The 27,779-nt window shown below is 46.2% G+C and overlaps 1 protein-coding gene across 1 annotated transcript; it reads right to left on the bottom strand.

The window, feature by feature from the left end:
* Positions 1-27,779, bottom strand: C2H3orf52 (chromosome 2 C3orf52 homolog). The gene is made up of 6 exons (XM_059164151.1): positions 27,515-27,779; positions 21,572-21,701; positions 14,626-14,753; positions 8,897-8,967; positions 5,477-5,658; positions 1-1,464 (listed from the first exon to the last, which is right to left on the bottom strand). The coding sequence occupies exons 1-6, from the start codon at positions 27,653-27,655 to the stop codon at positions 1,460-1,462; spliced, it is 657 nt and encodes a 218-aa protein (XP_059020134.1). The 5' UTR covers positions 27,656-27,779; the 3' UTR covers positions 1-1,459.

A 27,779-nucleotide genomic window follows, 5' to 3' on the forward strand; every position in this document is an offset into this window, starting at 1 on the left:
TGCCCGCACAAAAAATAATTTATTGTAAATAGTTTTAAATCCTTCCCTGTGAAAGTTATTCGTTACATTCTAAAAAGTACACACACACTATGATTCATATTGGACACATAAAAAATAAAGAGGAAGACAGGAAATGCACCTATTTGGCTAGTTTGAGGAACCGGCCTCAAAATGAGACACCAGGTTACAAAAAACATATCCTCTAGTTAAATAAGAAAGCAAATTCACATTATCCAGAGTCCTGGTTCACAAAAAGACCAGGGCAAATCTAGCCCGAGACTCACACTTGGACAAGTCCCCATCCACGGCAGCCCCTCATACTGACGTCCACCTACGACCCGTTTAACTGAGATCCTGGGGCTAAGAATCTCTTGTGATAGGACCACCACACTCTCCCCTGGAAAATTCCCAGCAAAACAATTTTCCCAACGAAACAAATCCTCGGTTTCTTCATGGTAGGCCATTCTGTGTCTGCAGATGATCAATACAGTTGCTAACATTGTAGCCCCTCCTGTTAACAAATTGGCACCAAGCCTCCAACAGGTTATTTCAAACAGAGAGCTGCTCTTCCTGTTTCAAACCCTCTTCAATAGGATACACATCCAATGCCTGAAGACACTGAGTTTTAGAAGAAGGCTAGTCACATGAGACAAGAAAAAGCCAGGCACCAGCGTGCACATGGTTAGCAGCCTTAACAATCCTCTGATGAAGTCTAGAAACTCTTAAAGGTAAAACCATCCCCAAGGACAGCAGTGTGTCCAAAACTCAAAACACACAGGGACCCACGTTTCCAAAGGCAGTGTTCAAGAGTCACCAGAGCTATGAGGTGATGAGAAGTAAGAAACACACACCATATTTCTGTAGCCACATGTGACCCAATAATATTGGATGATGTGCCTGAGGCTGGTTTGCTGAGACAGGCAGCTCCAGTTTATGGAATTAGACACAGAACTTCGCTGCTTTGTTGGGTAAAGTGCCTTCCTCACAGTCTTGCTCAGAGGTAGATCAAATACCACAATGGGAGTGGGAGGAGGACTTCATCAAGAGATTGGCTCAGTTGTCCCTCACCTCCCGCCTGCCCACTCTTTCCACCAGCACGGGTTGGGGGATCCTGCCTGAAAGGTCACCTTCGCCCTAAAGAGACAGTATGCACCTGTGGGTGGAGGCAACTGGCAGTGACCCCGCACTGCACGGCCCACCCACCTTCCCCGTCACCCCCAACCAAGCAGGCTTCCTGCCTTTGCCAAGACTAGACCCCGCGAGGGGAGCTCACAGAGCTGGACACAGAGTCCAGACTTCAGAAATGCAGAGTCAGGAGAAAAAGCATGGTCTCCACCCCTCCAGGCATTGCCAGGCCTTCTGTGGTAATTTTCAGGATCTTCTCTGGAAAACAATGTAAATTCTCTCTTCCCCAAACTCAGTGGAGCACTGCCTTTGGACACACACCAACATCCTCCCTTCATTCTGAAAAGAGAAGACAGACAAATGGAAGTCACTAATTTTTTAAAATCATGATTATTTTAAAGATTTATTCTTTCATTTTGTTTCACTGGGTTTCAATATAAACTATTCTGCAAAATTGAAATGCCTGTAAATTCTTAACAGAGTTAATTTTCTTTTCAGTCAATATATAAACATACATGCACACCTCTGAACGCTTTTCAGAAAGCAAATAACACAATGGTCATTTGTTTTGGCATAATTCATGATAAATAACATTTTGATGAGGTCTGTTGGGTGCCGAGGACATTCAATATTCAGTCCTTCTTCATAATCTCACTACTAACCTCTAAATTTTCAGTTTGTTAAAACATATACAGTAGCTTCCGAGAAAGTCTGCTGAGGGAAATGGTATGGACCTGGCCTGACTGAGGAGAAGACATCTGTGCAAGGACCTAGGGACACCACACAGACAGCCCATGCTCTACCACAGGGTCCTCGTGGTTGACATTATGGGCTGGATAATTCTGCGTAATAGAGAGCTGTCCTATGCTTCATACGATGTGCAGAAGCCTCCCTGCTCTCCACCCACAAAATGCTAGCATCTCACGTACACACCCAGTCTTGAGGACTACAAATGTCTCCAGATGTTGCCAAATACCCCAGGGGTGCGGTGGGGGTGCAAAACTGCCCACTTGGAAAGTAGTGGTCCTTGGCTAAATGTTCCAAGTTTCCTGGAGAATCTATAAACAACCCAAATCATTTTCCTTGATACCAAGTAGTCCTTTCAAGGACAGAACTCACACATGGGTTCCTCTACCAGCAGGCAGCTCATCGGTTCACCACAAAAATGTGCAAGCAAGTTTCACTCTTCTCTCCGCCTACAAGTTCTTCTCCTCTTTTCTCTCACACAAATCTGGTGTTTGCTTAGTTTCTCATTTAGTCTACAAATTGACTCCTTCCCATATGAGAACACAGCACAAAATAACGAACTCAGGTCAAGATGTTTAAAATTAACTCATGCTGCCATTTTAAATTTGTAAAACAGAGCTCCCCTCCTCATTCCTGGGCCTCCAAACATCCATGAGGTGAAGTAACACACACAAAAAAAAAAAAACAGGGGAAGAGGGAGGTGAGATCTAGTCCAACAATTCCCTGAACATTGAGGGCTTTGTGCTGCATGAAATTAGTCTGACAGAGGGAGACAATTGTTGCATCATCTCACGGGTGGACTCGAGAAAAAACAAACTCCTAGAAAAAGAGATTGGACTGGTTGTGGGGCAGGGGTTGGGGGAGCTGGGTGAAGGTGGTCAAAAGGCACAAACTTCCAGTTATAACATAAATAAGTTCTGTGGATGTAGTGTACAAAGTGATGGCTGGTGTTACCATTGCTGTTTGGTACAGCTGAAAGTTGCTAAGAGTCAATCCTAAAAGTTCTGAGTATGTGGAAAATTTTTTAATTTCTTAAGTCATTGCTCTTCCATTATCAACAACAGCCAAACTATGGAGAGTCTAAATGTCTATCGATGGATGAATGGACAAAAATGATGCGCTATATACAATGGAATATTATGCGGCCATGAAAAAGAAGACAATCTTGCCATTTGTAACGACATGGATGGAGCTAGAGGGTATTAGGCCAAGTGAAATACGTCAGTCAGAGAAAGACAAATATCATATGATCTCACTCATATGTGGAATTTAAGAAAAAAAAACAGATGAACATATGGGAAGGAGAAAAAAAGAGAGGGAAGCAAACCATAAGAGACTCTTAATGACAGAGAACAAACTGAGGGTTGATGGAGGGAGGTAGGGGAATGGGCTAGATGGGTGATGGGTCTTCAGGAGGGCACTTGTGATAAGCACTGGGTATTATATGTCAGTGATGAGTCACTGATTCTACTCCTGACACAAAGATTGACTGGTTAACTAACTAGAATTTAAATTTAAAAAAAAAAAAAAAAAAAGAATCATTGTTCTTTGCAAAACTGGAATATTATCTCTGTATAAAACTACCTGCCAGGCTCACCACTAATTGTCCAGATGACCACGGTGCGGGGTAGGGGTGGTTACTGGAGGGGGAGGTTAACTCTCAGGTCCACACTGCATATGAACATGGAAGACTGGCCTAAGGGTCTCACCGGGCCCCTCCCAGGATCCTCTACCTCTCCTGCCTATCCCTGCCTGAGCGTATCCCCTCCCTTGGCCTGCCTGCCTTTTCTAGGTCTCTCTTCTTCCTTCCACATTTCCCAAATGGTGACAGTGTCCTCTTCCATTTGACTGATACTCATAGTCCTGAAGTTACCAAATAGCTCAAATATTTCACAAGCATGTTCTAGAAAGTGGACATCGGGTCATAGAAACACTCTCTCCCCCGAAGCAGAAATGTCTCAGAGGAACAGTAAAACCTCCTATTTAGCTCTCGGATACATTCCTGGGGCCCGATGCCGCGTCAGGGCCTGGGCAAATGTCTCCAGGGCCATCTGCTCAAGGTCTTCTCAAGGTCTTCTTGAGTTCTCCCCCAGTTCACAGGCCACCTGCCTTTCCGAACCCCATAATCTATTCAACGTTTTCTCACCATCCTCCTCTACCTTCCTCACCTACATTTGGAAAAAGCTGGTAACCACCCTAGGACAGAGGGGGCTCAGGAAATCAAGACCAGTCACAACACAGCAGCTGCCACCACACCCAGCTCAGGCAGAAGCACCTCCCCTCTCTCACCTCTTTACACAGGAGGGGGCCGAAGGGCTCGCTTGCTTTCTTTTCTTCCTTCTTTTTCTCTCTGGCCTGCCTTCCTTCCTTCTTTCCTTCCTTCTCCCTCAGCCCCTCCCTCTTTCCTTCCTTCTTTTCTTTCTTCCTAAAATTCCTGTAAGGGGAGGTGTAACCTCTTCACTTTACAGATACATGCCCTCCATCTGACCCACAGGCACGATTTATTAATTGATCTGTGAGGAAAAAAAATTTATTCCCAGCAAACTAAGATTTGGCCTTCTGAACATCATCCTTTCTATCTATTTGGGAAAAATAAAGGTTTCAGAACGGCTTTATATAACTCTTTGCCTTCTTAGACAAGGATTAGCCTACTTTCACTTCCCATCATAAATAAGTGTCACTATAACAAACTCCTTCTTCACATGATGTGGTAACCGGGGTGTTTTCCAATCTCTCAGGTCTATCTTCCGATGTGAGGCCAGCTGGCACTGTGCCTGTTGCTAACCCATCCCCTGACTGGTCTTTTTCATTCATTCAACTAGCATTTACTACTACTAGTGTAAGAAGAGTATTTCTGATGGATCATGGATGACGGAATATCAGAGACGGTTGGCATCAGCGGCGGCTGACATGCCTCTCCCAGTGAGGAATCAGGGTGAGGCACGAGGCCAGACACCCAGCCAAAGTTCTCGTGCAGACGCAAGGGAGGCACCTGTCTGAAGCTTGTCACATTTGCCCAGGCCCTGAAGCTTGTTTTGCGTGAAGTCTTAAAAGTTCTCAGATTCTAACAAGCGGGGTGTCCTCCAGGCTTATTCTAACAAGCGGGGTGTCCTCCGGGCTTATTATATGATGTGCCAATTTTCTCAGTGCTCTCTTGGTTTCAAAAGTAGGTGGGTGACTTTACAATACCTTTCTAAAGAAAGAGGCTGCTTTGCTTTGTTCTGCCCTCTACTAATGTAACAGACTCAGTGGCCTTCAACATAAAAAAAGATGGGTTCCCCATGTTGGGATCATTATTTGTTTCAAATTCAATACTTACTTCTCTTGTGAAACCAAGATATTTCCATGGAGCTTATAAATGATATTGCCAAGCTTCAAATGTGGGTGAACAGCAACAAGGAAACATTTAGTCATCCTCATCTTTACAATTTAATTGCTTTTCTTCCCCCCCGGCAAACACTCTGTCGGCTTGTGGAGGGCAGGGGCTGTGTGACCTCTACAGAGCGCAAATCTCACCAGCGCAGGCAGCAAACCCCACCCAGCTGCCCTCAGTCTGGCTCACGTGCTGACACCACAACCCACTGTCCTGACTTCCCCCACTTACCATAGAGCAAGAGGGATGCTGGGTCCAGTCCCAAAGTCTCACAGCCAGACACTCCCTGATCATGCAGATTCTGTAGTAAAACGCCCCGCACCAACTCCTTATTCATCCTGTACTTCATAAAACCATCATCTTCCGAAGGAACCCCAAATTGCAGGTGGAAGGCTACCGTGGCATTTTCACCGCTGAAAGGCACGCCAAACAGAGAAGCCACAAAGATCAACAGAATCCCACTGCAACTCAGGAGACGGACTCATGTGGGACCATATTTGTAGTTCCTCGTGTTCTTTCAGGACAAAACAACAAAGCGTACACTGTTCTAGGAGAAGCTTTTTCTGTAGTTTCCTCACAGAAAGTTGAGGTGACCCTAACTTCTTCCTTCCACCTAAAACGCAGCCTCTAGGAGTCCACCAGAAGAGGCCACTGAAGGGATAGTCACGACCCAGCTATTGTCAAGGAAGATCCAAGGCTGGCCCACCACTGGCCCCAATGTCAGCCTTTTGCTCTCCCCCACTCCCCTTCCCCAGGGCAGGAAAGCCTATTGTCCTCTGTATTCCCTGCTCCTCTCCCTGCCCAGACAAGCGACAGTCAGAGCTGTTGGGTTCAACCAGTTCACTCCTTAACCTATAAAATGTTTAAGGCAGGACGCAGCCCTCCCTACAACTCGCTCCTTGGAGAACTCCTGAACTCCCACAGACCTTCCTGTGTAGCAGCAGCAAATCAGATCCCCCTGGTTTGTCTCTAGAGTGAGAAACTTGTTCTGTCCCATTTCCACCTTCCGAGCCTCTCAGTTTTGCAACTCTCAATAAAGGGACCTAAGGAAAAGGAGTTTTCATCTTCCCAGAACATATTTTTCATTTCCAAAATAAAAATAATCATAGGGCTATCCTCAGTTAATTAGCAGCTTATACTGTTCTTTAAATGCTAGCTCAGCATTTAGGTGTTTCAAAGCTATCCTGTTACTTTGGTTCAAGGAGGCCCAGATCAAAAGCCAGCAATAAAATAATTAAGAAATGACCACATCTGACAATCCCCCTGAAGTGGTTTTTTAAAGACTGGACACACTCCCAGAAGCCAGAATCAGGCCGCTGTTCCTGCTAAGGACAGGGAACGAGCTCCCTCTTGTGGCTAGAGGTCACATGGGCCAATATTCTGGTCAATGGGAGGCCGACAGTCCCTTTGAGCTCTGCGACAGCCAAGCCCTTTGTCAAACCCTGCCTTTCCAATGAACAATATACCACCAAGACTCTGGAGAGACTCTCGGATTACGGTTGCATCCACAAGGAGGCTGGAAATGTAGGTTCACACTGTTAGCAGGTGTCCTCATTTGTTCCCTGTGTTCCACCTTCCATTTACGGCTGCCCATGGTCGCCGTCTAGACGCGCAGCCACCCTGTACTTCCACAGGTGGGTGGCCAAGGGCTCAGGTTGCCTTATGGAAATGACCGGAGGCTGACTTCCAGAAGACAGGCCAGAAGGTGAACGACAGGGCTGCCCTGCCTAACCCAGTCCCGCTAGCCCAACCTAATCCCACTGTGTCTGGTCACCCACCGAGGGAGTTCACATTACGGCTAGATTTTGAGGGGAAAGGGGGGATTTTCAAGAAAACAGAGAACCCAACAGGCTTTGCCTCAGCTGCCCACCATTAGAGTGGGCCCGGCAGCTGATGAACCAATGGGCATTTTGACAGGTTCCTGTAGTGAGATGGCTGAGGCAGAACGGAGGTCCATATGCCCTGGGGACACAAACCCAGCCGCCAGGGGTCTAGCTGTCTCCTATCCTCTAGCAGCAGCACATTTTGTGGGGGCAATGGCTTTTGCTTCTCAACTCAACATTGTTAAAACTCTACCTGCACCTCTTAACATGAAACAAAATCCTTCCTGTACAGAGCTTCCTCTATCCCAAATTCTAAAACCCTTTGATTTTTCTTTTAAATAACTTTTAAAAACAAATTCTCTAACATTAAGTCCTCAGCTTTCTAGCCATGTTTGACTCAATTTTCGGAGGTTTTCTCCCCCCATGTCAATCCCAACCCATTATGCAATCCCACCTCCCCTGGACCCATAATATGGGGCTGGATTCTTGGAAAGACCCTTCTGGTTGAACGTCTTCCCTTTCTCAGCTCTGTCTTGAAATTGCACATTGGGGCAAGTACACCGAGGAAACTGTGTTGGGCTTTTTTTTATTGGCAATTTAATACCAGTAATTTGTGACTAAAATGAGCAATGTCAGAGACATTACCATAAGGGAACATGCACAGTGGGGGGTCCATAAAAAGGATGAAGAGTGTTGTTGCCAAGGCAACCCGCCATTGTAGGCAGTTTCAGACTTCAGGGCCCTTTCAGTCCCATCCCACTGGGCTACTGCTGCTTTCCATGCTTCCTCTCTCAGATATATAAAGATCATGGTCTGGGAAATGTATAGTTTGGGAGGAGGGATTGCAATCCAATACTATCTTTGATGGACACAGTTAAAAGGTATTTTAGGAATAACAAATAATAAAGCTTTGTCATGTAAATCTTGTCCTAACAGTACAAAAAGACAATCAAATGACTCCTCAACACGTATATACCTTTGATCTAAGTTCTATAGACAGAGACAAAAACATTTAAGATTAAGAGATGTAAAAAGAAAAATCATATGCATATGTATAAGCTACACATATTTAGTATATAAAGTCTGGGTGGTAAATACGCATATAAAAAAATCACACCAAACCATTGATGGCAGTCCATTCATTCAGTAGAAGGGAGTGAAACGTATTCTGTGTATGGAATTGACTGGAACCTCCAGCATCCAGGGGTAGTAAGCTGGGGCAGAAGGGAGAAGGTAGACTTTTCCTGTACGCATGTCTTTACATTTTTAATTTTATACAAGGAGCATGGACTCCTGTATTATGTTCCTCAAAAGCAAAATCTAGTGTATGAATTATATCATTTACAGCACATCAAGATCTGAGAACTGTTTTGGTTTTTTTTTTCAAGCAAGCTCCATGTCCAGCATAGAGTCCAATGTGGGGCTTGAACTCATGATGTAGAAATCAAGATAATGGAGACCTAAGCTGAGATGAAGAGTCAGATGCCTAACTGACAGAGCCACGCAGCCACTCTTTGAGATCTCTTTCTAGTCCTACCCCTAGCTTATCTGAGCATCTGCTGTGAAACAGGAATGGTTTACCTGGGACTGGCTTTTCCTCTCTTCCTTGTGACCTTGTTGCGGCATTTGATTAATCTGGGCTTCACTCTGCTCCTTTGTAAAATCAGGGAGTGGAGCTAGTGGGTGTCCAAAGACCCTTCCAAAGCCAACAATCTGTGATTCTATCATCAGATCCTTCTGTGCTCTGAGACTCAATCCTTCTAGATAAACGGTGATGGGGGTCGCGTCCAAGGGAAAGAGATCAACATGGAAGGCTCCACACTCTTACCTGAAGTCCGTCATTTCCACTGAAGTAAAACAATGGCTCAGCGATGGGGATGACGTGTACACGTGGGTCAGCTAAAACAAACAGCAACAAATTAAACAACCACACGCATCACAGATGGATTATCTTGCATATCACGTGACAAAGCAAAACCATTCATAGACAGAGATTCCAAGCTAGCTCGGAATTCACTTATTCGGAAGCTCTGAATGGAGAAATAGGAAGGTGTGGGTCTTACCTATCCCAACAAAAACTCAACGTTCATTTAAAAGAACCTCATTTCTAAGGAGCAGGTGAGCAGGCTGAGAGTTTCGACATCTCTCCCATGTCGTGTGGACACCTGCAGCCTTTGTGGTGAGCATGGTCACCATAGACCCTGGAGCCCCCACAGACTCTGAGGACCCTGGGAAGGAGACAACACTGAAGTAGCTTGGAAGGCATCACAACAGGCCCCTCACGACCTGGCCCTTCACCAGACAAGGGCTTGTTCTCTCCTTTCCATGAAGCTTCGTCGTAGGGAGACATGGCCATGGAAGCCCCGGGTGTGGCACTTTCCCCAATGAAGGGACGGAGGGGGGCTGGCCTGTAATTGCAGAGTTCTTATTGTATGCATCAGATTCTGCAGGCACACACCAACAATGACACCTGTGTACCCAGGTTTCACACCCACATGTTCTACCGTAGTTAGTTCAGCCTTCTACTCCAAGAAACAATGCAAAACTAAAGCTACTCCTACACACTATTTTTCCTCATTTTTCTCCCCCCTCCCTGACACTAGCCATGGTCCTGAAGTTGGCACGTATTCTTTTCATGCAGGTTTTTATAAATGTAATACCCCCTCATGTAATCACAACAACTCATAGTTTGTGTTTTTATTCAAATAAAAGGTGCCATATTCTGCATTCTTCTGTGGCTTGCTTTTTTTTTTTTTTTCACCCAAAATTACATTTGATAGTTGCTCACAACAGTACGTCGAGACGGAGGTCATTCAGGCTGACTCCTAACTACTGCAGAGATCCTATGAAATGATTACACCAACTTTTCCATTCCCCTACTCTGGTGATGTGCAGCATTTGCAATTTTCTCTTATCACAAACTATGTCCAAGTCATCTTCCGGGAACATTTCTGTGCCTTTCTTCTGATACTGTGACAGTTTCTCTTGAGTATGTGCAGACAAATGGGATCACTGGGTCCAAGTGTGGGTGCATCTCCAATCCACCTAAATCTTGCCAAATTGTTACCTCAGCACTTGGCAGTGTTCCATTTCCCACAGCCTTGCTGGCACTTCGTGTTGCCAGATTTTTAAAAAATTACTACCAATTTAAGGAGTATAAAATTGTTTTACATTGTTTCAATTTGCATTATTATAAGTGGGGTTGAGTATCCTTTCAGATGTGTTGATGAACTCCTTTGATTTGCCTCTTGATTTCCTGTCTTTCTCTCAGGTTGTCTGTTCCTTGGTATCTGTATTTTCTGTATCTGAAGTGTTTGGTGTTATATTCTGGACACTAGCTGCTCTTCTGTTACCAGTCTCTTTTTGTCTTTGATTAACCTTTTCATCACCTTTCGGAGGTGGGAATCCTAGCCTGGTAGGACTTGAGGACAAGTAGTTGAATGCACTTACATTGCACTTTTGTGAAACTAGCATTTGAAGGTTAAATGCCTTGGTCTTCTGCACACAGCTTCTAGCATAAATAAGGAGGACTGCTCTTGGATTTGACTACACTCTCTGCCAGGGACCCAGCTCTAGGGCTGGAGTGAGCCCACTGCCAGGCTGACTCCTGCCTCGGCTGCAGTCAGTCAGACTTAAAGGTGTTTTGGAAGGTTCAGTGGCTTCCAGTGACACCGTGGTGCTGAGGTGAGTGGCCCAGCTGCACCCATGACGGCTCAGTGCCCTCTCACCCCAATGAGCAGCAAGCAGCAGACACACCCCAAAAAGCAGTGCCTGAGGGCACCTCTGCTCATTTTGTTTCCCGCCCAATTCCAAACAGAATCTCAAGGAGCTTCCATTCCCACAGTACACTCCCACTGAATTCACCTGGTGACAATTCAGTCCCTTCAAGGTGGAGCAGAGGGGCTCAGAGGACCTACAGTAAGTACGCTTTCAATCTTGTATTTTTGCTGTGATTCTTATAAGAACCTGACATAAGAGGCATTACCACCCCTTCCCTTCTTACTAATAAAGAAAACAGCATGCGGAAAGTGTATGAAACCTGCTCAAGGTCACTCTGCTCATAAGGAATTCAGTCCTAGGGGTTATAAACACTAAAACCCACTTTCTTTACATTGGAGGATGAAGTGAGAAGGAAAGTGCCCTGAATATCAAAGAGGAAAGAAGCAGAAAGTGGTAAGAACTTTAGGGAAAAAAATGACTGAGTCATCTTATAGTTTTTGAGCCCCTGAGAAAAGAACCCTGCCAGACGCAATGCAGGAATAAGAAAGTGGCTCTCACAGGGCTGCTGAGAACATCGGAGAGGAGGAGGAGGAGGATGTTATAGATGGGATTTATTTTCCCAAGCACTTCCCTACATACACACACATACACACATATACATACACACACGCACACATACACACATACGTACATACGTACATGTGTGTACATGCACACAGACATATACATACATACATTTGCATACATAAACAAATGTGTTATGGCAGGGGTGATGTCCTTCCAACCTTCTCTATTCCCATTCTCCTCTCCTTCTTTAACCTTTAGGGTCTAGTATTGTTTTGCACATAGTCCTAGTCTCTCAGGGAAAAAAAATAAAATTTAAGCTAAAATTTAACATTAAGAGCTGGAATGAGGGGCGCCTGGGTGGCTCAGTGGGTTAAGCCGCTGCCTTCGGCTCGGGTCATGATCTCAGCGTCCTGGGATCGAGCCCCGCATCGGGCTCTCTGCTCAGCAGGGAGCCTGCTTCCTCCTCTCTCTCTGCCTGCCTCTACCTGCCTGTAATCTCTGTCTGTCAAATAAATAAATAAAATCTTTAAAAAAAAAAAAAAAAAAAAAAAAAAAAAAGAGCTGGAATGACAAACCAGATCACTTTCAGTGTCCACTCTGATTCTTTTCAGTGACACGGTCCCCTGCTGTCTTTGAGACATGTCCACATACCTGGGAACAGCTAACCACACTACTATGGGCCCAAAGACATGAAAAGGGGGTCTTCTCTCCCCTAGCTCTGGAGTCCTACGCCGTGCCTACAAGGCTGGATGCACACTGAGCTAGGCACCCGTTGAGTTGACTACCGGAGTTGGACAGAGTGGCTAATTTGAGACCATATCTTCCTGGCGTTAGCAAAGGAGTGATTGTTAACGCCTCCATCAAGCACATGGGCCAGGGTAACACAATCCGCAGCTAACCTAACCGACTGGTTTAGCAGAGCAAGTGCCCCAGTAGGAAGAGAAAACTGGCAGTGGAATAAGGGAAGGGCTAGGAAAACTGTTTAGAAAAGAGGTAGGGTGGAGGTGGCGTAAGCCTGGTGGTGGGTATTAAGGAGGGCACATACTGCATGGAGTACTGGGTGTAGTTAGTGCATAAACAATGAATCTTGGAACACTGGAAAAGAAATAAAATAAAATAAATTTTAAAAACAAAACAAAATACAATGGGAAGGGTATGTGCTATGGTGAGTGCTGTGAAGTGTGTAAACCTGGAAATTCACAGACCTGTACCCCTGGGGCTAATAATACATTATATGTTAATTTTAAAAAATTAAAAAATTTAAAACAAAACAAAGGATTTCACACTTAACTATTAAAAAAAAAAAAGGCAAGACAATAATGCAAAAGCGAGGACATGTGTTCCACCATCCACTCCCATTTACCTTCCATATCCAGAAATTCTAGAAGTTGGCCTGAGTGAATGAAAGAAAGGGGCTCTTGACCTGACAATAAGACTAATATCCCTAAGTTCTCACTTCTGTTTCTGAACATATTTGGTTGGGATCCCAGAGGGCAGAATCTTTGTCCCCTCTCTGGGCCTTAACTTTTATAATCTGTAAACTAGGCCATTCTTTAAAAAAAAAAAAAAAATGTTGTACAGAGTTCTTTATATGCATCCCAAAGGCGCCTGTGGATATACAGGGAAAGTGTAGTGATTTCCATTTATCAGAGAAGGAAGCAGCTCGAACAGGCCTGTGCACTTGCCTCAGGGATCATGCCATGCCTTGTTCCTTTGCCACTCCACACTGATGAGCTAAAAATACCTACAGGATCTGCTCCTGTCAGGCTCTGAGCAAGAGATAGGGCTCTACAGTGAATGATTAACCTCCACTCCCCTTTGACATAAAGAATTCAGTCTGGAACACGTGACATGTGTGAATGTTAAATCATCTCATTTCTGCTCAGCAAATGCAAAACCCTGGGATGAAAAAAGCAATCAAGAGGGAAAAGGCAAGAGGCTATTCACTCAGCAACTTGCTCCGGAAGCAGGTGAAAAAAAGGAAAAGGGGCTCACAGGTAAGATTTAAACACGGAAAAGGAGGAGGAAGAAACGCCCAATAATCATCCCAGAACACAAACCCCTGTGACCAAAGCCGCAATCAAATAACACGCCTCTGGGTGTCCAGAAACTAACTCCGGGGTGACCGAGATGGACTTGACTCCTGGCGAAGCTTTCATAGGAATCAGATGGAAACCAGAAGGTGACTCACACCAGTCCACCTGTCAGCTGCAGAGAAGGCTATAAGAGATGGCAGCCTGGTCTTGCTTAGACCCTTACCAAATACTTTTCTGGGTCTGGCTGTGAACCCAACCAGCCCTCATGCAGAGGCTGCATGCCCTCATCTTGCACCAAGGGCACTGTCCTACATTTCCTGCTCTAAGAATGAAGCCACCATCTACCCATTCACCTACCAGGAGCCTGGAGTCATATTCTCCCGCATCCCCACATGCAATCAGCCATAAAGTCCCCTTGAGTGAGAAGACCTCTTAAATCTTGCTGGAATCTTCCTTATCCACCCTGCCATTGCCCTGGGTCAAAGCCCCCCATCTATCACTGGAACTACTGCTGTACCTTCTAACTAAGCTCTCAGCCTCCAGTGTTTCTCCACGACCACCAGGAAGGGCTAACGTGAACAGCTGACCATGTCAACAAGATGAAAATGTTTCAGTGCCTTACCAAAGAGTAGGAAAACCTTCATGCCTCACCCCCGAAAGGACCCACCGCACAGTAGGCAAGAGGCAACTGGAAACTGCAGGACAGATCCCCTAGTATTACCAAGAACACTCCTACCTCATATTTTAAGACTCATCCTGAGTATCACCTCCTGCAAGACGCCCTCCAAGCTTCCAGCCACACCTCAGGTAGTGTAGATGACCCTCCTTTGAGCTTGAGAAATATTCTGTATGCTTCTCCTCTAGAGAAGTAGATAGTAGAATATATCCCACTGTCTAGAACTATCTATCCACGTCCTCTCCTGCCACTGAGCCCCACTGATGGCCCAGACTCTGTGACTGTGACTTTCGGCACACCAGCAGTCCCCCATGACATAACAGGTCGAATCAAACTTAAGACCAGAGTGAGGGAACCCAGCACTGTCCTCCAGGACGCATTTTGCTGGAGGGCAGGGCTCCTTTCTGACGCTTGGCACCACAGAAAATCCATTTCTAAGCATCAGTTTCTGCCAAAATGCAGACAAAGAATGCAAGCCTGAAGTTACTTACGTAATCATTTGAAGAGCCCACATTCTACTGTTAAGAACTCTGTAAACAATGCTTATGATATAATTACCCTCTCCATGAGCAGGTGAGGCCATTCTTCCTCAGCAGCGCACTCCTCCGGAATCTTGAGCACGACCAAGAAGGTTTTATTTGATGATAACTCAAGTACTTCATTTTCATCTTCATCAATGTAAGTTACTAAAGGGCGGAGGGAGACAAAAAGTAAAAGTAAAGTAAACACATGCTTAAAATAACAATTTGTTCCACTGGCTTCTAGAAATGACACTGAACATTCATCAGGGATAAAGACTAGACACAGGAAGCAAGGACAGGCAGAAATGTTCTATCTTCTTGGAGATACCACATAAAGACAGGAGCCAGCCTCCATTATGATAAAACTTGTTCGTTTTATACCATACGAGCTCCCAGATTCCACTGAATACCAGTGGGAGGGAGTGGGAAGAACGTGAATTTCTTGGTTGAACGGAACCTGCAGCCTTAGCTATGTCCACAGGTATCTGTCAAGGCAGGCGCTGGGCTAGGCTCCAGGAGTGAACAACGGGTGATGGGGGCCAGGGACTGGGAGCAAGGAACTTCAGTGAATCACCCCAGTTCCAGGCTATCAAAGACCCTGAGGAGGAAGAGACATCATGGATCAGAACCAAATGGGGACGTGGGGACTAGACATAAGCACGTGAGCCATATCCAGACATCTCCTGGAAGACGGAGGATGGGCAGGGAAGCCACCACCACTCTGTCCCACAGGAGAGAAATGTTGACACACTCTTTTCTTTTCTTTTCTTTTTTTTAACACTCTCTGTTTATAGAAGGGAAACCAAGCTGCACTCAGAGCCCTAGGGCCAGAGGGCTTTGCATTCCTGGCACCGTGAGTTCTGTGTGGCTGCTGGTGCTCTAATGATGGTGAGCTAATTGATTTTTAAGCAGTTAAAGCTAAAGGAAAAACACACAAGGCCAGGAGCCAGGAGCTAGAAGCTGGCACTCGTGATAGCAGCTCTGCTCCCCTGGCTCTCCGGTGGCCTCCCCGCCAGGCCCACACAGGAACCACCTCTCCAGCCCTGAGAAAGGCGTGGGTGGCCGAACCAGGAGCTCACCTTGCCCATAGCCTTGACTCTCAGACCTCATGCTTCAGACAGAACACAAGCAGCCTCTCTGGCTGGACTTAGAAAAGGCCCTCAGTGTTTGATAGAAAGGCAGATGAAAAGCACTAAGAATCCTAGTACTTATTCCCTGGGAAGTATGAGGAGAAAGGGAACATGCAGAACAGAATTCCCAGAGCCTGAGATGACCAGTTCAGAGGGGCCGGCTCAAGGCTGGACCCGGGCTGGCCTATGGGAGCCTGGATCTGGGGAGGGTTCCCTCCATGAGGGCATGGAGGGCATGGTACCTGTTGGTACCTCCTGTTGGTACAAACAATGTAGCTTACACTGACCACCGTGCCTTCCGGGGATCTGGAATTTTAGCATGTGTCGGGCAGAGGCTGCCTCCTGGACCAACCCAGGAAAAGGGCCCTTAGCCTCTGATGAGCTTCCCTGGTAGACAACACTTCTCACGTGTTGTTACATCTCATTGCTGTGGCAGTTAAGGGGGTCCTTAAGTTTGTGCCTGGTTTCCTCTAGATTTTGCTTTATTTCATTTTGCTATGATAAATCACAAGTGATGAGATTTGACATGGGGTCCGGGAGCAATTGGTCAAGAAAGAATTCTTGATACTTTTTCGGTGTACAAAGGGTGGTTTAATTAAAGCAGGGGGACAGGACCCAGGTGCCCTGGGGTTGTGAGGAGCAGTTCACGAGATACTTTTAAGTTGGGAGGGGTAGAGACAAAGGAAGTTTCCAAAAGGATTTTCATACCTCAAAGAGGACTTCAGGGATCCTGGAGGCCTATCAAGCTTAGGTGTTTTTTGTTTGTTTGTTTTGTTTTGTTTTGTTTCCTCTAGAAAGGCATTAACTTAAAGACACTTGGGAGTTCCTGGAAGGGTGTCTTACTCTGCCTTGAGTCAAGTATTTGTCAACAGGCTGCAAGTTTGAAGGAATTTAATTTTATCTACATTTCCTTTTGCCTTTGTTCCCCACATCAATAATCATCTCTATGACAATATGCTGAGTCCCATGAATTCTCCCAGCAATTCCCTGCATCTAGGAGGGATCCTGAGCACCTCAAACACAGGGAATTATCCCCTGCACCCTTATTTGTTGTAAGTCGTGATATGATTTCCTCTGACAATAAGTTATGTCTTCATAGCTGAAACCTTGCCAAGTACAGGAAATTGTAGCAAAACAAGAAAAAAAAAATACTAATAATCCTTTAATCAACAAGTTTCCCTCACATTTTATGTTATATATTTTAAGCCTTGGGGTGCCTGGGTGGCCCAATCGGTCAAGTGTCTGCTTTCTGCTCGGGCCGTGATCCCAGGGTCCTGGAACCCATGGGTAAGGAGTGAGCAGGAGGCAAGACCCAAATGCAGACCTCTATTCCTGGAAGTCCGCCAATGAAAAAAGAGAAAGAGAATAAACATTTCTAAAATGTCGTAGCAAGATTCTGATAGAAGAAGGTTTTGAAGGACAAACAATGCTAGCACATTTCAAGAGGCCCAAGTTGAGAAAAGCCTGAGGATGCTTAGTGAGATGTGGACAGATTTGATGGTCCATGGGTCAGGAGAAGCTGGGGAGGCTCCTGTGGAGAGCACAGGTGAAGACATTGGTCCTGGGAAGGTGGAGAAACCTATGAGAGTGGAGGGCAAGAGAAACAGGGGACAACACAGTGAAATTTCAAGGACCAGGGCCTACAGAATTGCTACTAAGTTCCTGTCCCCAAAAACCTTGCTAGTTTACAACTTGCGAATGCTGTCTGCTGAGGATTTTCCCATGAGTCACCCTACACTAGGAGCATTGCCTTGTGCAACACGTCTGCCTGCCAACTTGCCGTGACAGTTCGGCTCTTCCACCCAAGGCAAAGACAAAACAACCTATTCAACATATGGCACTTCTAACGTCCCTGCTTACATCTCAGGACCATAGCGCTCCTACTCACGGAAACACCTGTATGGAAAGACAGTAAAGAAGTCAGGCAGAAAGCTGTAATGTTGGAGAATATCACATAAGCGTCCTTAGAGCGCTAAATCTGATCACCTTTAAGTTCCATCTCTAAGTATCCATCTGCTTGTCACCCTTTGGCTTGCATAATACTTAAAATTCTTTGCTCCATCCAACAAGACTTTCATTAGTAGCATGTTACTCGGGTCTCTCTCTTCCCCTGGCTGGGGTAACTCAGTGAGAAAAGCAGAACCCCTGAAGATGCTTAACTGATCTTCTACATTGTCCAGAAAGAAGATGACTTTGAGAGAGAATGAAAGAGAAAAGAAAGCTCTTTTACCATTTATTTACATCAAGGAATTTATGCTTCTTTAGGGAGAAGAAGAGACTCCCTCATTATCTTTTCCCTGAAGTATGGAGACAAAACCAAGCTTCCAGACCCAACAGGATTCCCTGGGCTCTGTTCCCCAGATTGGCCACTTTAAAAAGATTTCATTGTCTGCCATGTGTGTATACAGCCCCGGCTCCATACCTGGAGCTCAGCCACGATCCCGGAGTTGCCATCACCTGAACGGCATGTCAAGGGCGAAGTGACGGGAGACCCGCCCCAGATGCAGGCAATAAAGTCTGTACAGTCTGTAGAAAATTAACAGTAATAAAACAGACCACAGCTGACAGTAGTTCTTAACAATGTCAGTGACAAGATATACCTCCGTGCTGAACACCCCACCCTGGATACCCCACTGTCCCCTCTTCAATGCATTACCCCTTCTACACTGGGACCTGTTGATTATCCACATCTGTGTGCACTCCAGCTCCACAGCTATTAACATCTCTGCCTCTGAACCTCGAACTGCTTGTTCCAGAGCCTGGTGACAGGAGACTGAGGAGCTGGCGGGGTGGCGGACGGGGTGGGACAACGGAGGAAAAAGGGCAAAGGTAGCTCCTGAGGAACCTAGCTTCATGCCAGCGCTACATGCAGTCTTTGACTCTGTCAACCCTGCGCTTTTCCAGACAGCAGTGTTTTACCCCACAGCGCCCAGAAGTTCTGTGAATTCGGTTCCTATCGCCAGCTTGGCCACGAGGCAATGCCCAATTACTGCACATGCTCATCCCACAGCTACCTACAGAGCCGCTCTGAGGAGCCCTGTCCCTGCCCCTTTCACCCAAGGCATTTCCCCCACCCCACACTGCCCAGACCCCTGAGGGCTGAGGTGCCAAGTGAAATCAAAGTATTTCTCAGATTTAAAAAATATGAAAGTGTGCAAATCTCTGTACAGAATTAACATTTAAAAATACAATTTTTTAGTTATTTATTTGAGAGAGATGGTGAGTGAGAGAGAGAGAGTGGGGGTGGGGGGAGAGGGAGAGGGCGAAGCAGACTCTCCACTGAGCAGGGAGCGCAACATGGGGCTCGATCTCAGGCCCCTGGGATCATGACTGGGACTGAAGGCAGATGCTTAACTGACTGAGCCACCCAGGTGCCCCTGAAAATACAAATTTTACAACAACATTGAAAGTGAAGTTTGCACTACAAGCATTACAGAGCGTTCTTCCCTGAATATTTTCCGATGAACTCTCATGTCCCTTGAGAAACAATGGAAGGAGAGTGAATTCCTTCCTCTACAGATTGCTGTTGGGCAGCTGAAGAGGTCGGATGATTTTTGAGAATGGAAGACAGCTCTTGGGTCTTGAGCTTTAGAATCCCTAACATTAAACCAACTGGATCTGCTGCATGCTCCACTGTTCTAGGCTCCAGAGGCCAACAGACAAATCAGCCAATGTTCAGGAGAGCACCACCTAATTGTGATGGGACAAGTTTGCATGGCTCAACTTCAGTTTCAACATCCACGTGTGGGAGTTGATGGGAAGAGAGCGTATGAAAGCTCACACTAAAACTCCTACCCTCCGCGCGTCGGAGGAGGTGCAGCACCTCTTATCAACGTCTTCCTAACTCGAAACCAGCCTGTGGCCTCCATGGATCACCGTCCCACCTCAACTATACCCGAAGTAATTAAGCAAATAAGGCGCCTGCCTGAAAAACTCACATGCTGGCGGTTGGCACATACCATCAGATTTCCCTGTTCTTTCAGGGACTTGAGACAGGAGAGGAAGAGGCTGGGAGAAGGAACAGGAAGTGAAAAGCAAATGTAGTTTCTGAAGAAAACTCCCAGGACCCCTTCTGGAGAGACTCTGGGACTCCTCATTCAAGACTGGGTTCATTAAGAAGAATCTGATTCAACCCAAATCCATGCAGAGACCAGGTCGCCCTCAAGAGTATCCCAACTCCAGAAGAAAAACCCTACCCCTGCAATAACGCTAATTACAAATAAAAACAATTTTCTTTTTTCTTGTTTTAAAACTGAAATGACTGCCCACTGGAGGGTGCTCTATTTATGTATCATGAAAAAATTTAAAAAGCTTTAAAATGGCATGGAGGGTTGTATCATGCAGTCATTTTTTAAAAAGTGCCACAAATAACTTTTAGTGGATTGGCAAATGGTCTCAATAAAGCCTTAAAAATCCTAAAGGTAGGGACACCTGGGTGGCTCAGTGGGTTAAAGTCTCTGCCTTCCGCTCAGGTCATGATCCCAGGGTCCTGGGATCAAGCCCTGCATCTGGCTCTATGCTCAGCAGGGAGCCTTCTTCCCCCTCTCTCTCTGCCTGCCTCTCTGCCTACTTGTGATCTGTCTGTCAAAAAAATAAATAAAATCTTTAAAAATCCTAAAGGTAGGCTCCAAAATGATTAAAAAACAATGATCGGGGTGCCTGCGTAGTTCAGTCAGTTAAGCATCCGACTCTTGATTTCAGCTCAGGTCATGATGGCAGGGTGGTGAGATCGAGCACCACAAAGGGTTCCACACTGGGCGTGGAGCCGGCTTAGGATTCTCGCTCCCTCTCCCTCTGCTTCTCCACCCACCCACCTTGGCACATGGTCATGCTCTCTCTCTCTAAAAAAAATTAATAAATAAAATTATATATATATTTTACATATATATATATACACACACATATATATAAAAAATAAAATACAATCACATCTCAAATTATTTTTAAAATACAAGTAAGAAAAAGAAGAAAGTATAGTGAAATATTAATAATTTGGATGTGTTTTATGGGTAACTGAACACGTATTATTTTTAAATTCATAATAAATAATAAAAATAAGGGCACTTGGGTGGCTCAGTCAGTTAAGTGTCTGCCTTTGGCTCAGGTCACCATCCTAGGGTTCTGGGATCGAGCCCAGCATTGGGCTCCCTGCTCTGCAGAGAACTGGCTTCTCCCTCTCCCTCTGCTGCTCCCTTTGCTTGTGCTCGTTCTCACTCTCTCCCTCAAATAAATAAGATTTTTTAAAAAACTTTTTTTATTTTAAAAAATAAATAAATAGGAAATAAAATAATATATGTAAATTACATAGTTAGCACCATGTATGGTTTTGGTCTGTAAACACATACAACACAAATATAAGAGTTATTTCCAAAATAAGTTAAAATAATGACAGCATATAGAGACATGATTCTACAAAGTTTTTAAGACGCTTTCAAATGAGCTATTCATTATTCATCATTATAATAATGTACTGGGTATATCAGATGAAGTGCAATAATTATTTTACGAAACAAATGATAAAAAATTTCAACTAAACAGGTGTAGAGAAGCAATAAAATATAAATTAGTGTCTAAGTAAGTTAAGTTAAGAAATTTTCAGGATCTGGTGGTCCGAGTTTAAAGTAAAACACTGGTCTCTATACTTCAGTCAAAACTTACTAAACAAAGAAATGAAATAAAACAAAGAACCACAGGATAGCTACCATCCGCACAACAATCCCAAGCCCGTTTGCAATTCATATTATAAGTAATGAAATAGCAATGAGCACATCTTCCATACCAATGGAAGTCCTACACAAGCATTAAACAAGTTCTTAAAATGCATCAACTTAGTCCTGTTTAAATCACTCTTACCTCCAATAAGACATAAGCTTATGATGATGACTATAATGAGACCTAGGAAAACAGAGGCGATGACCATCCACAGTTTGCACTCTCCAATCAATTTCTTATTACAGGAACTCCAAGGGCTCTCCTCCTTCTCCTGGAAGGCAGAGGGATACTGTGAGGCAGTCACTGGTTTCCAGAAGCACTTCCGTACTCTCGCGAAGGCAGCAGGATCCTGCCCTCTCCAGGCCACACTTCACGGAGTCAGGTTTACAAAGAGGCAGAATGGAACCTCACAAGAAGGGGGGGGCACCTGGGTGACTCAGTGGGTTAAAGCATCTGCCTTTGGCTCGGGTCATGAGCTCAGGGTCCTGGGATCGAGCCCTGCATCAGGCTCTCTGCTCAGCAGGGAACCTGCTTCCCATCTCCCTCTCTCTGCCTGCCTCTCCGCCTACTTGTGATCTCTGTCAAATAAATAAATAAAATCTTAAAAAAAAAAAAAAGTTGGCAGTTGGGGGGGGGGGGGTTGCGGTTCCTGGGTGGCTCAGGTGGTCAACTCAGGTAATGGTCTCAGGGTCCTAGGATCAAGCCCTGCATTGGGCTCTCTCTCTCATAAATAAATTTAAAAAAAAAATTTTTTTTTAATGAGGGGGAAAATACCCTAGAGGCTCTGAGGTGGGGAGGTGGGGGCAAAGCAAGACTTTGGAGGATGGACAGAGAAAGGCAGATGGACAGAGCAACCTCAATGCTGAGTCATAACCAGGCTGGCCAAGAGAATCCTCTGTCCGCGTGGGTTCCAAAAGGAAGTCATGGTCGTTAAGATTAGAGACAGTGAAAGGTCAGAGCATCCTTGGGAGGGTTTTCAGTGCCGCCAGAGCAGTCTGCACTTAACTGGGTGTGTGCTGGGGAACTGTGAAAGGTTCTGGAGCACAAGAGCTGAGTTGAAGATGAAGAGAAAAACGATGTATGGTTTAGAGTGGGCATGCCAAGGACAAGCAAAGAGACTCCTGCTGTGCCCTGTGCTACGTAATTAGGGCCTGGGAAGGGAAATGAAAGGAAGGATGGGAGCAACACCAGGAAGCAGGCTGCAGTGGGTGTAGTGAGGCCACAACTTGGTCGCTTGGTTGGTTGCTCACACCATTTACTTTCAGTCAAATGGTCCTGCGAGGGAGGCACTAGCCCGTCTCCAAGATGCTGCCAGAGAGAGCAGGCAGGACGGATGCCTGCTGCGGTTCACGGCAAAGCTGGCACCTGCTGTCCACAGCTCCCCCCACCCCCACCCCGCGTCACAGCGCAGAGCTCCAGGCTAGGAGCGTGCCTGGCTGTCGTGGGGTGTCTCCACTGGGGGCCACCCCCTGTCCCCTGCCCCTACAGGCTTCTGGGACTCTGTCCTTGCTTCCCACAGAGCCGTCAGGGAATTCTCACACAGAGACCATGGATTCCGATGGGGGGACAAGTGTGGTTCTGTCCCCGCATTCCCTTCCTATACCTAAGGGCAATGACTGCCTCATTCAGCAAGTTCCAGAAGCTCCCTAGCCCCAACATCTTCAACTGTAAAAGTAATAGATCCGGCTCCCAGGGCTGTTATAAAGACTAGAGACCGTGGGCATGAAGCGCTTGCTACACAGATGTTAGGCACCCCACACATGGGAGCCATCGTTCTCCAGGCCCACAGAGCAGCGCCTGGTCGACGTTCTCTCCCTCATGCTTGTGGTGATGGCCACCAGAGAAGGGAATCGTTCACTTCAGGACGACAGTTCAGATGGGCTCCGTGAGAGGTTCCCAAGCCTGGCAGCATGTCCAAATCAGCTAAGGAGAAATTTAAACCGCGCACACCTAGGCCCTCCGTAGACATGGGAGACCAGATTATAGTGGAGGTGGGGGTAGGCCCAAGCCAGCCTGTAATATTTTTTTTATTATTCATTTGAGAGACAGAGAGAAAGCATGAGTTGGGGGAAAGGAGGCAGGGACAGAGGGTGAGGGAGAAACAGACTGGACATGGGGCTCGATCCCAGAACCCCGAGATCATGACCTAAGTTGAAGGCAGATGCCTAACTGACCTAGCTACCCAGGTGTTCCCCCACTCCACTAAACCCCCCTCCCCAGTGTGTAATTTTGAGCCACCCCGAGTGAATCAGTTGCTTTATCAGGGTTGAGACCTGTTCTGAAGCCTTGTCACTCTCTCCAGGAGCCAGATCAGATCTCTCCTCTTGCTGAGACCTCCCTGCCATGTCAATCATGGAGAGATCCTCCAGAACATGAGCTGTCCACACAGCTCATTTGTCCCTGCTTTGTCTGGTTTCATATATAAACAGATACCAGCCTATCTTCCAAGGTAAACTGAAACCAGAGAGAAGGAGGGGTGTCTCTTAAACTTCCTCATTCTTTTATCCCACGTTTGTGCCTCAGTCAGGTATTAGGCTCTTAATACACTGTAGAAGGTTCTAGAACTTTTAAGAAGGTACTTGGAAAAATTCTAGAGTAGAGGTCACACTTTGGAGACCCTGAATATATACTTTACACTGACTCTTCTGGTTGGGTGTGAGGGGAGCAGTAAAAGAAACATCTGGACAGAAGAAAATGCTTTTGAGCTAAGTGTGTTTCTGGAGTCCAAGGACAGAGCCATCTCTCACCCCAACTGAAGACTGAAAACTCCAAAGCCACCAGAACCAAGGGCTCAATAAGGCACATGGAAAGTCCCAGGACAAGGAATCTTCAACTTCTCGGGGGACAGAAAGAGATCTTCCCACTTACAGAGTTCCTGAGGACAAAATGACTTCATGCCATTTTCAAACCTGATACAAGAAGCAGTAGGGACCATAAGACTGGTACAAAATGAAAGGGGCTAGAGTCTCAGATAAGCCACAAAACAAGGGTCAGTGAATTTGGCCTCTTGTGCCTTCACTTATGATTTCCCTTAGAAATAATAAATTAGGACCCTGGTGCTATGAGGAGACCATTACTCTGACTTCCTAGGGAGAGTTACCTCATAAGCACACAGCCCTCGCCTATAAGAAAAGTCTCTTCCTGTCCAGCCCGATGCTGCCAACATACAGCCTGGCTCCTTCATTGTCTCCCATCAGACCTACGGGAGAGACACTTTCCTGAGCTAAATTAACCTTCACAGACTTTAAGTCATTGTGAAATAGTCTACCAGCTTCCTCTCAACCCAAGAATAAATTAACAGTGCTTCTCCGCTCCTTGCACATTAGAATCAACCAAGAAATTTGTATTTTTTAGAAGTTTCCCCCAGGAGATTCCACTGTACCCTGAATGGGAAGAGCCTCTGATACAGTAGGTATATGCCACCTGTGCTGAGACTCCCCTAAAAACCCAGGACACAGGACACATTGCCTCCTTCACCAGCACCTTCCTTCTCTCAGGCCCAAATTCCAGGTCACGGGGAGCAGCCACAGACAGGTTTTTCTACAGAGTGCTTTCCAGAGATTTTTGCAAACTACATCTTATAGTCGATGATTGCATTATATGGCTGGAGAATTTTCGTGGCTTTCCTCTGAACAGGCTCCCAGATAGTCGCATCCCCCTTCAGATAAGGATCTAAATTCATGACCTAAGACCCTGCACAATGGCAGGACTCATTCTCATTCTCATTCTCTCTCTCTCTCTCTTTCTCTCTCTCTCTCTCTCTCTCTCTCTCTCTCTCTCTCGTAAATACAGAAAGCTTTTCTTCCCTTTGGCTCTCCTAGGACCAGATATGATATACATCTGGAAAATTTTTTTTAGCACGTAGGAAAATCTGTACTTTGTCATCTCATTGCGGGATTTAATCCACTTGTCCACCCACAGAAAATCCAGCTGCTGCTTGATCTAAATTCTGAGAAATGCATAGCAATGGGGCTAATTTCCCTCAAGATCCCGCCCTAGAACAAGCAAGGGAAAGAAGTTTTTTCTACTGCCTTTGTAGACTCGCCCACATCCGCCCTTCCAACTAGGAAGTCAGCCATGAGGTGGGGTGTCCTCTTCTCAACAGTCTCAAACTGGGCCTGGAGCCTGCTTGAGATTCTTTCTCCCCTTCTCTCTCTGCCCCTCCCCCTACTGCTTACAGGTGCACGTGTTCTCTCTCGCTCTCAAGAAATAAATAAATAAATAAATATTTATAAAAAATAAAATATGCCTCAACTTATTCTATGTAACCAAAGAGAATGATTAATACATTTGGATGAAAATGCTCTTAGCGTTTGTTTTGTTTTGTTTTGTTTATGCTCTTAGCATTAAATGAGGGTGTTTCTCTCTCTTTCTCTCTCTCTCTCTCTCTCTCTCTTTTTAAATGTTTCCTGTTCAAATATTTGAATGCCCTCCAAGTGCTCACATACCCTTTACCTTCAGGCCATTTTGTCACTCCCCATAATTTTTCTATTTGGTGACCTACAAAGCTAATTTATAAGGAAGTCCAGGCTATCAGTGTAGAGCTGGCTGATGAGGAAATAATTAGAACATGAAAGAGCCGTCTCTCCTGGGCAGGTACTAAACAATTATAAAATACTGATGCCCTACATGCGTGTGGCATGTTTTTCTACTCAACTGTTTTCAGAAAGGCATTCCCAGGCCTCCCAGAGAAGCTCAGTTAACCACATTAACGACCATTTGACTGCAGACCTTAGCACCTTGCCACAAGGTACACCTTCTAGTGGTGAAACTGTCATCAAAAACTCCTATGTCTAGATTCAGTCCCAGAAGTCACTGGTATGTCCTGGGTCTATCTAACATGAAGCAAGTATTCTCCAATCCACTCTGGGATCCTGCCTTGGAGGACTGACACAGCCAGCCCACAGAGAACAGACCATCTTCCTCCAACCTTCATTCTTCTGTGGTGTTCATCTCTCACTCAAACATGAAGTCCCAAATCACTCTCCAAAGTACCTATAGGTCCTTAGAAGAGCAAACTTTATAGTGTTTCCAGGAATCGATCCCAAAGCAAAAGCAATGCTTTTCCCTTTTTTTGTCCTTGCTTATCCCTGAAATCAACAGGCCAAGAGTCAAAGGGGTGGAAGTGGAGAGGTGGGACCTAGAAAGGTCAGGTTGGAGCCATATATATATATAGAAAGAGAGAGAGAGAGAGAGCTCCAAGCACCCTGTAAACCTCAAGCCAGCACTAGGGGTTAATCAGATGGCTGTGAATTCAAAGTCTCTGCTGTTTTACAACCATTTAATGAGAATGAATAATGTTCCCATCTCTGCCAGGGCTGGACCAGAAAAGAGCTCAGCCTAAGCACCACCATGACTTCCTTTAGAGATTGAGAGGAGGGAAAGCGAAGGAGGCATCGTGTAGTTCTTTGGGACAAAAACTTTGAAATTACTTCCCATCAACGGAGCAGAGCAAATCCACTCGCCTCTCCCGGTCTCTTTTCCTACCAAATCAAAAGGCCTGATCAGTAAAGGACAGAAAGTAAGTGTGTGTGTGTGTGTGTGTGTGTGTGTGTGTGTGTGTGTGTGTCTGAGAATGTGAAGCGGGACAGGGGATGATGGGCATTGGGTGAGGGTTAGCGGGGGACGGTGGCAGGTGGCTGGAAGTGGCAAGGCAGCAAAGCTAAGGCAAGGAGATTCTGGAGAAAGAGCGACGACTCCATCTAATCACTCTAGTTCTTCCTCACTTCTTGAAACAGAAAAAAACTTCATTTAAAGTTACAGAACTTATGAAAACCACCTCTATCCCCGGGGATTTGCTCTGAAGAGGGGAGCCGCACACCTCCGCGCCAGGGTTCCTCCAGTTCCTTGGAGATCAGAGGGATGGAGGGGTCTCAGGGGCTCTGGCGGGCTCAGGCGGACGCGCACTCCCACGTCCGCTCCATTCCGAAGATTCCAGGACGCGCCAGCGCTCTGCGTCCGCGACGCGCGGAGAGTTGGCTGGAACCCCGCAACTCTGAGGGTGCCAGGCCCGGGGCCTGGCCGGCAGCCCGGCTCGGAGTCCGCTCTCGGACACCGCCCGCCGCGGGGCCAAGCAGGCCTTACCTGGGCTGGGCAGGGCTCCTCCACCGAAAGAGGGATGACCTGGACGGTTCCATTGAGAGGCTTCTGCTCGTCGGGCTGCCCTCCTCCGAGCGCCAGGAGCTCCAGGTCTTCCCGCGGCGACGGGGATCTGGCTCCTTCCATGGACAGGCAGAGGAGCGCTGAGCGGCCCGCGGGCAGCAGGGCGGACACACGCAAGGGTGCAGAGTGCAGAGGGGACTCCCGAGCGGCTCGCTCTCCGCCCCCCGCGGGCGCGGCGCCGGCGACC

Source organism: Mustela lutreola, chromosome 2, assembly GCF_030435805.1.
Source record: "Mustela lutreola isolate mMusLut2 chromosome 2, mMusLut2.pri, whole genome shotgun sequence".
NCBI classification, from domain to species: domain Eukaryota; kingdom Metazoa; phylum Chordata; class Mammalia; order Carnivora; family Mustelidae; genus Mustela; species Mustela lutreola.

Excerpts from the sequence above, each read along its gene's own strand:
- C2H3orf52 (XM_059164151.1), bottom strand. The coding sequence starts at position 27,655 with ATGGAAGGAGCCAGATCCCCGTCGCCGCGGGAAGACCTGGAGCTCCTG. Across the intron at positions 14,754-21,571 it reads AAGCTTATGTCTTATTGGAG|TAACTTACATTGATGAAGAT; the intron begins GTAAGAGTGATT and ends TCCGCCCTTTAG. Across the intron at positions 8,968-14,625 it reads CTCACCTGCTCATGGAGAGG|CTGACCCACGTGTACACGTC; the intron begins GTAATTATATCA and ends TGTTTGTTTTAG.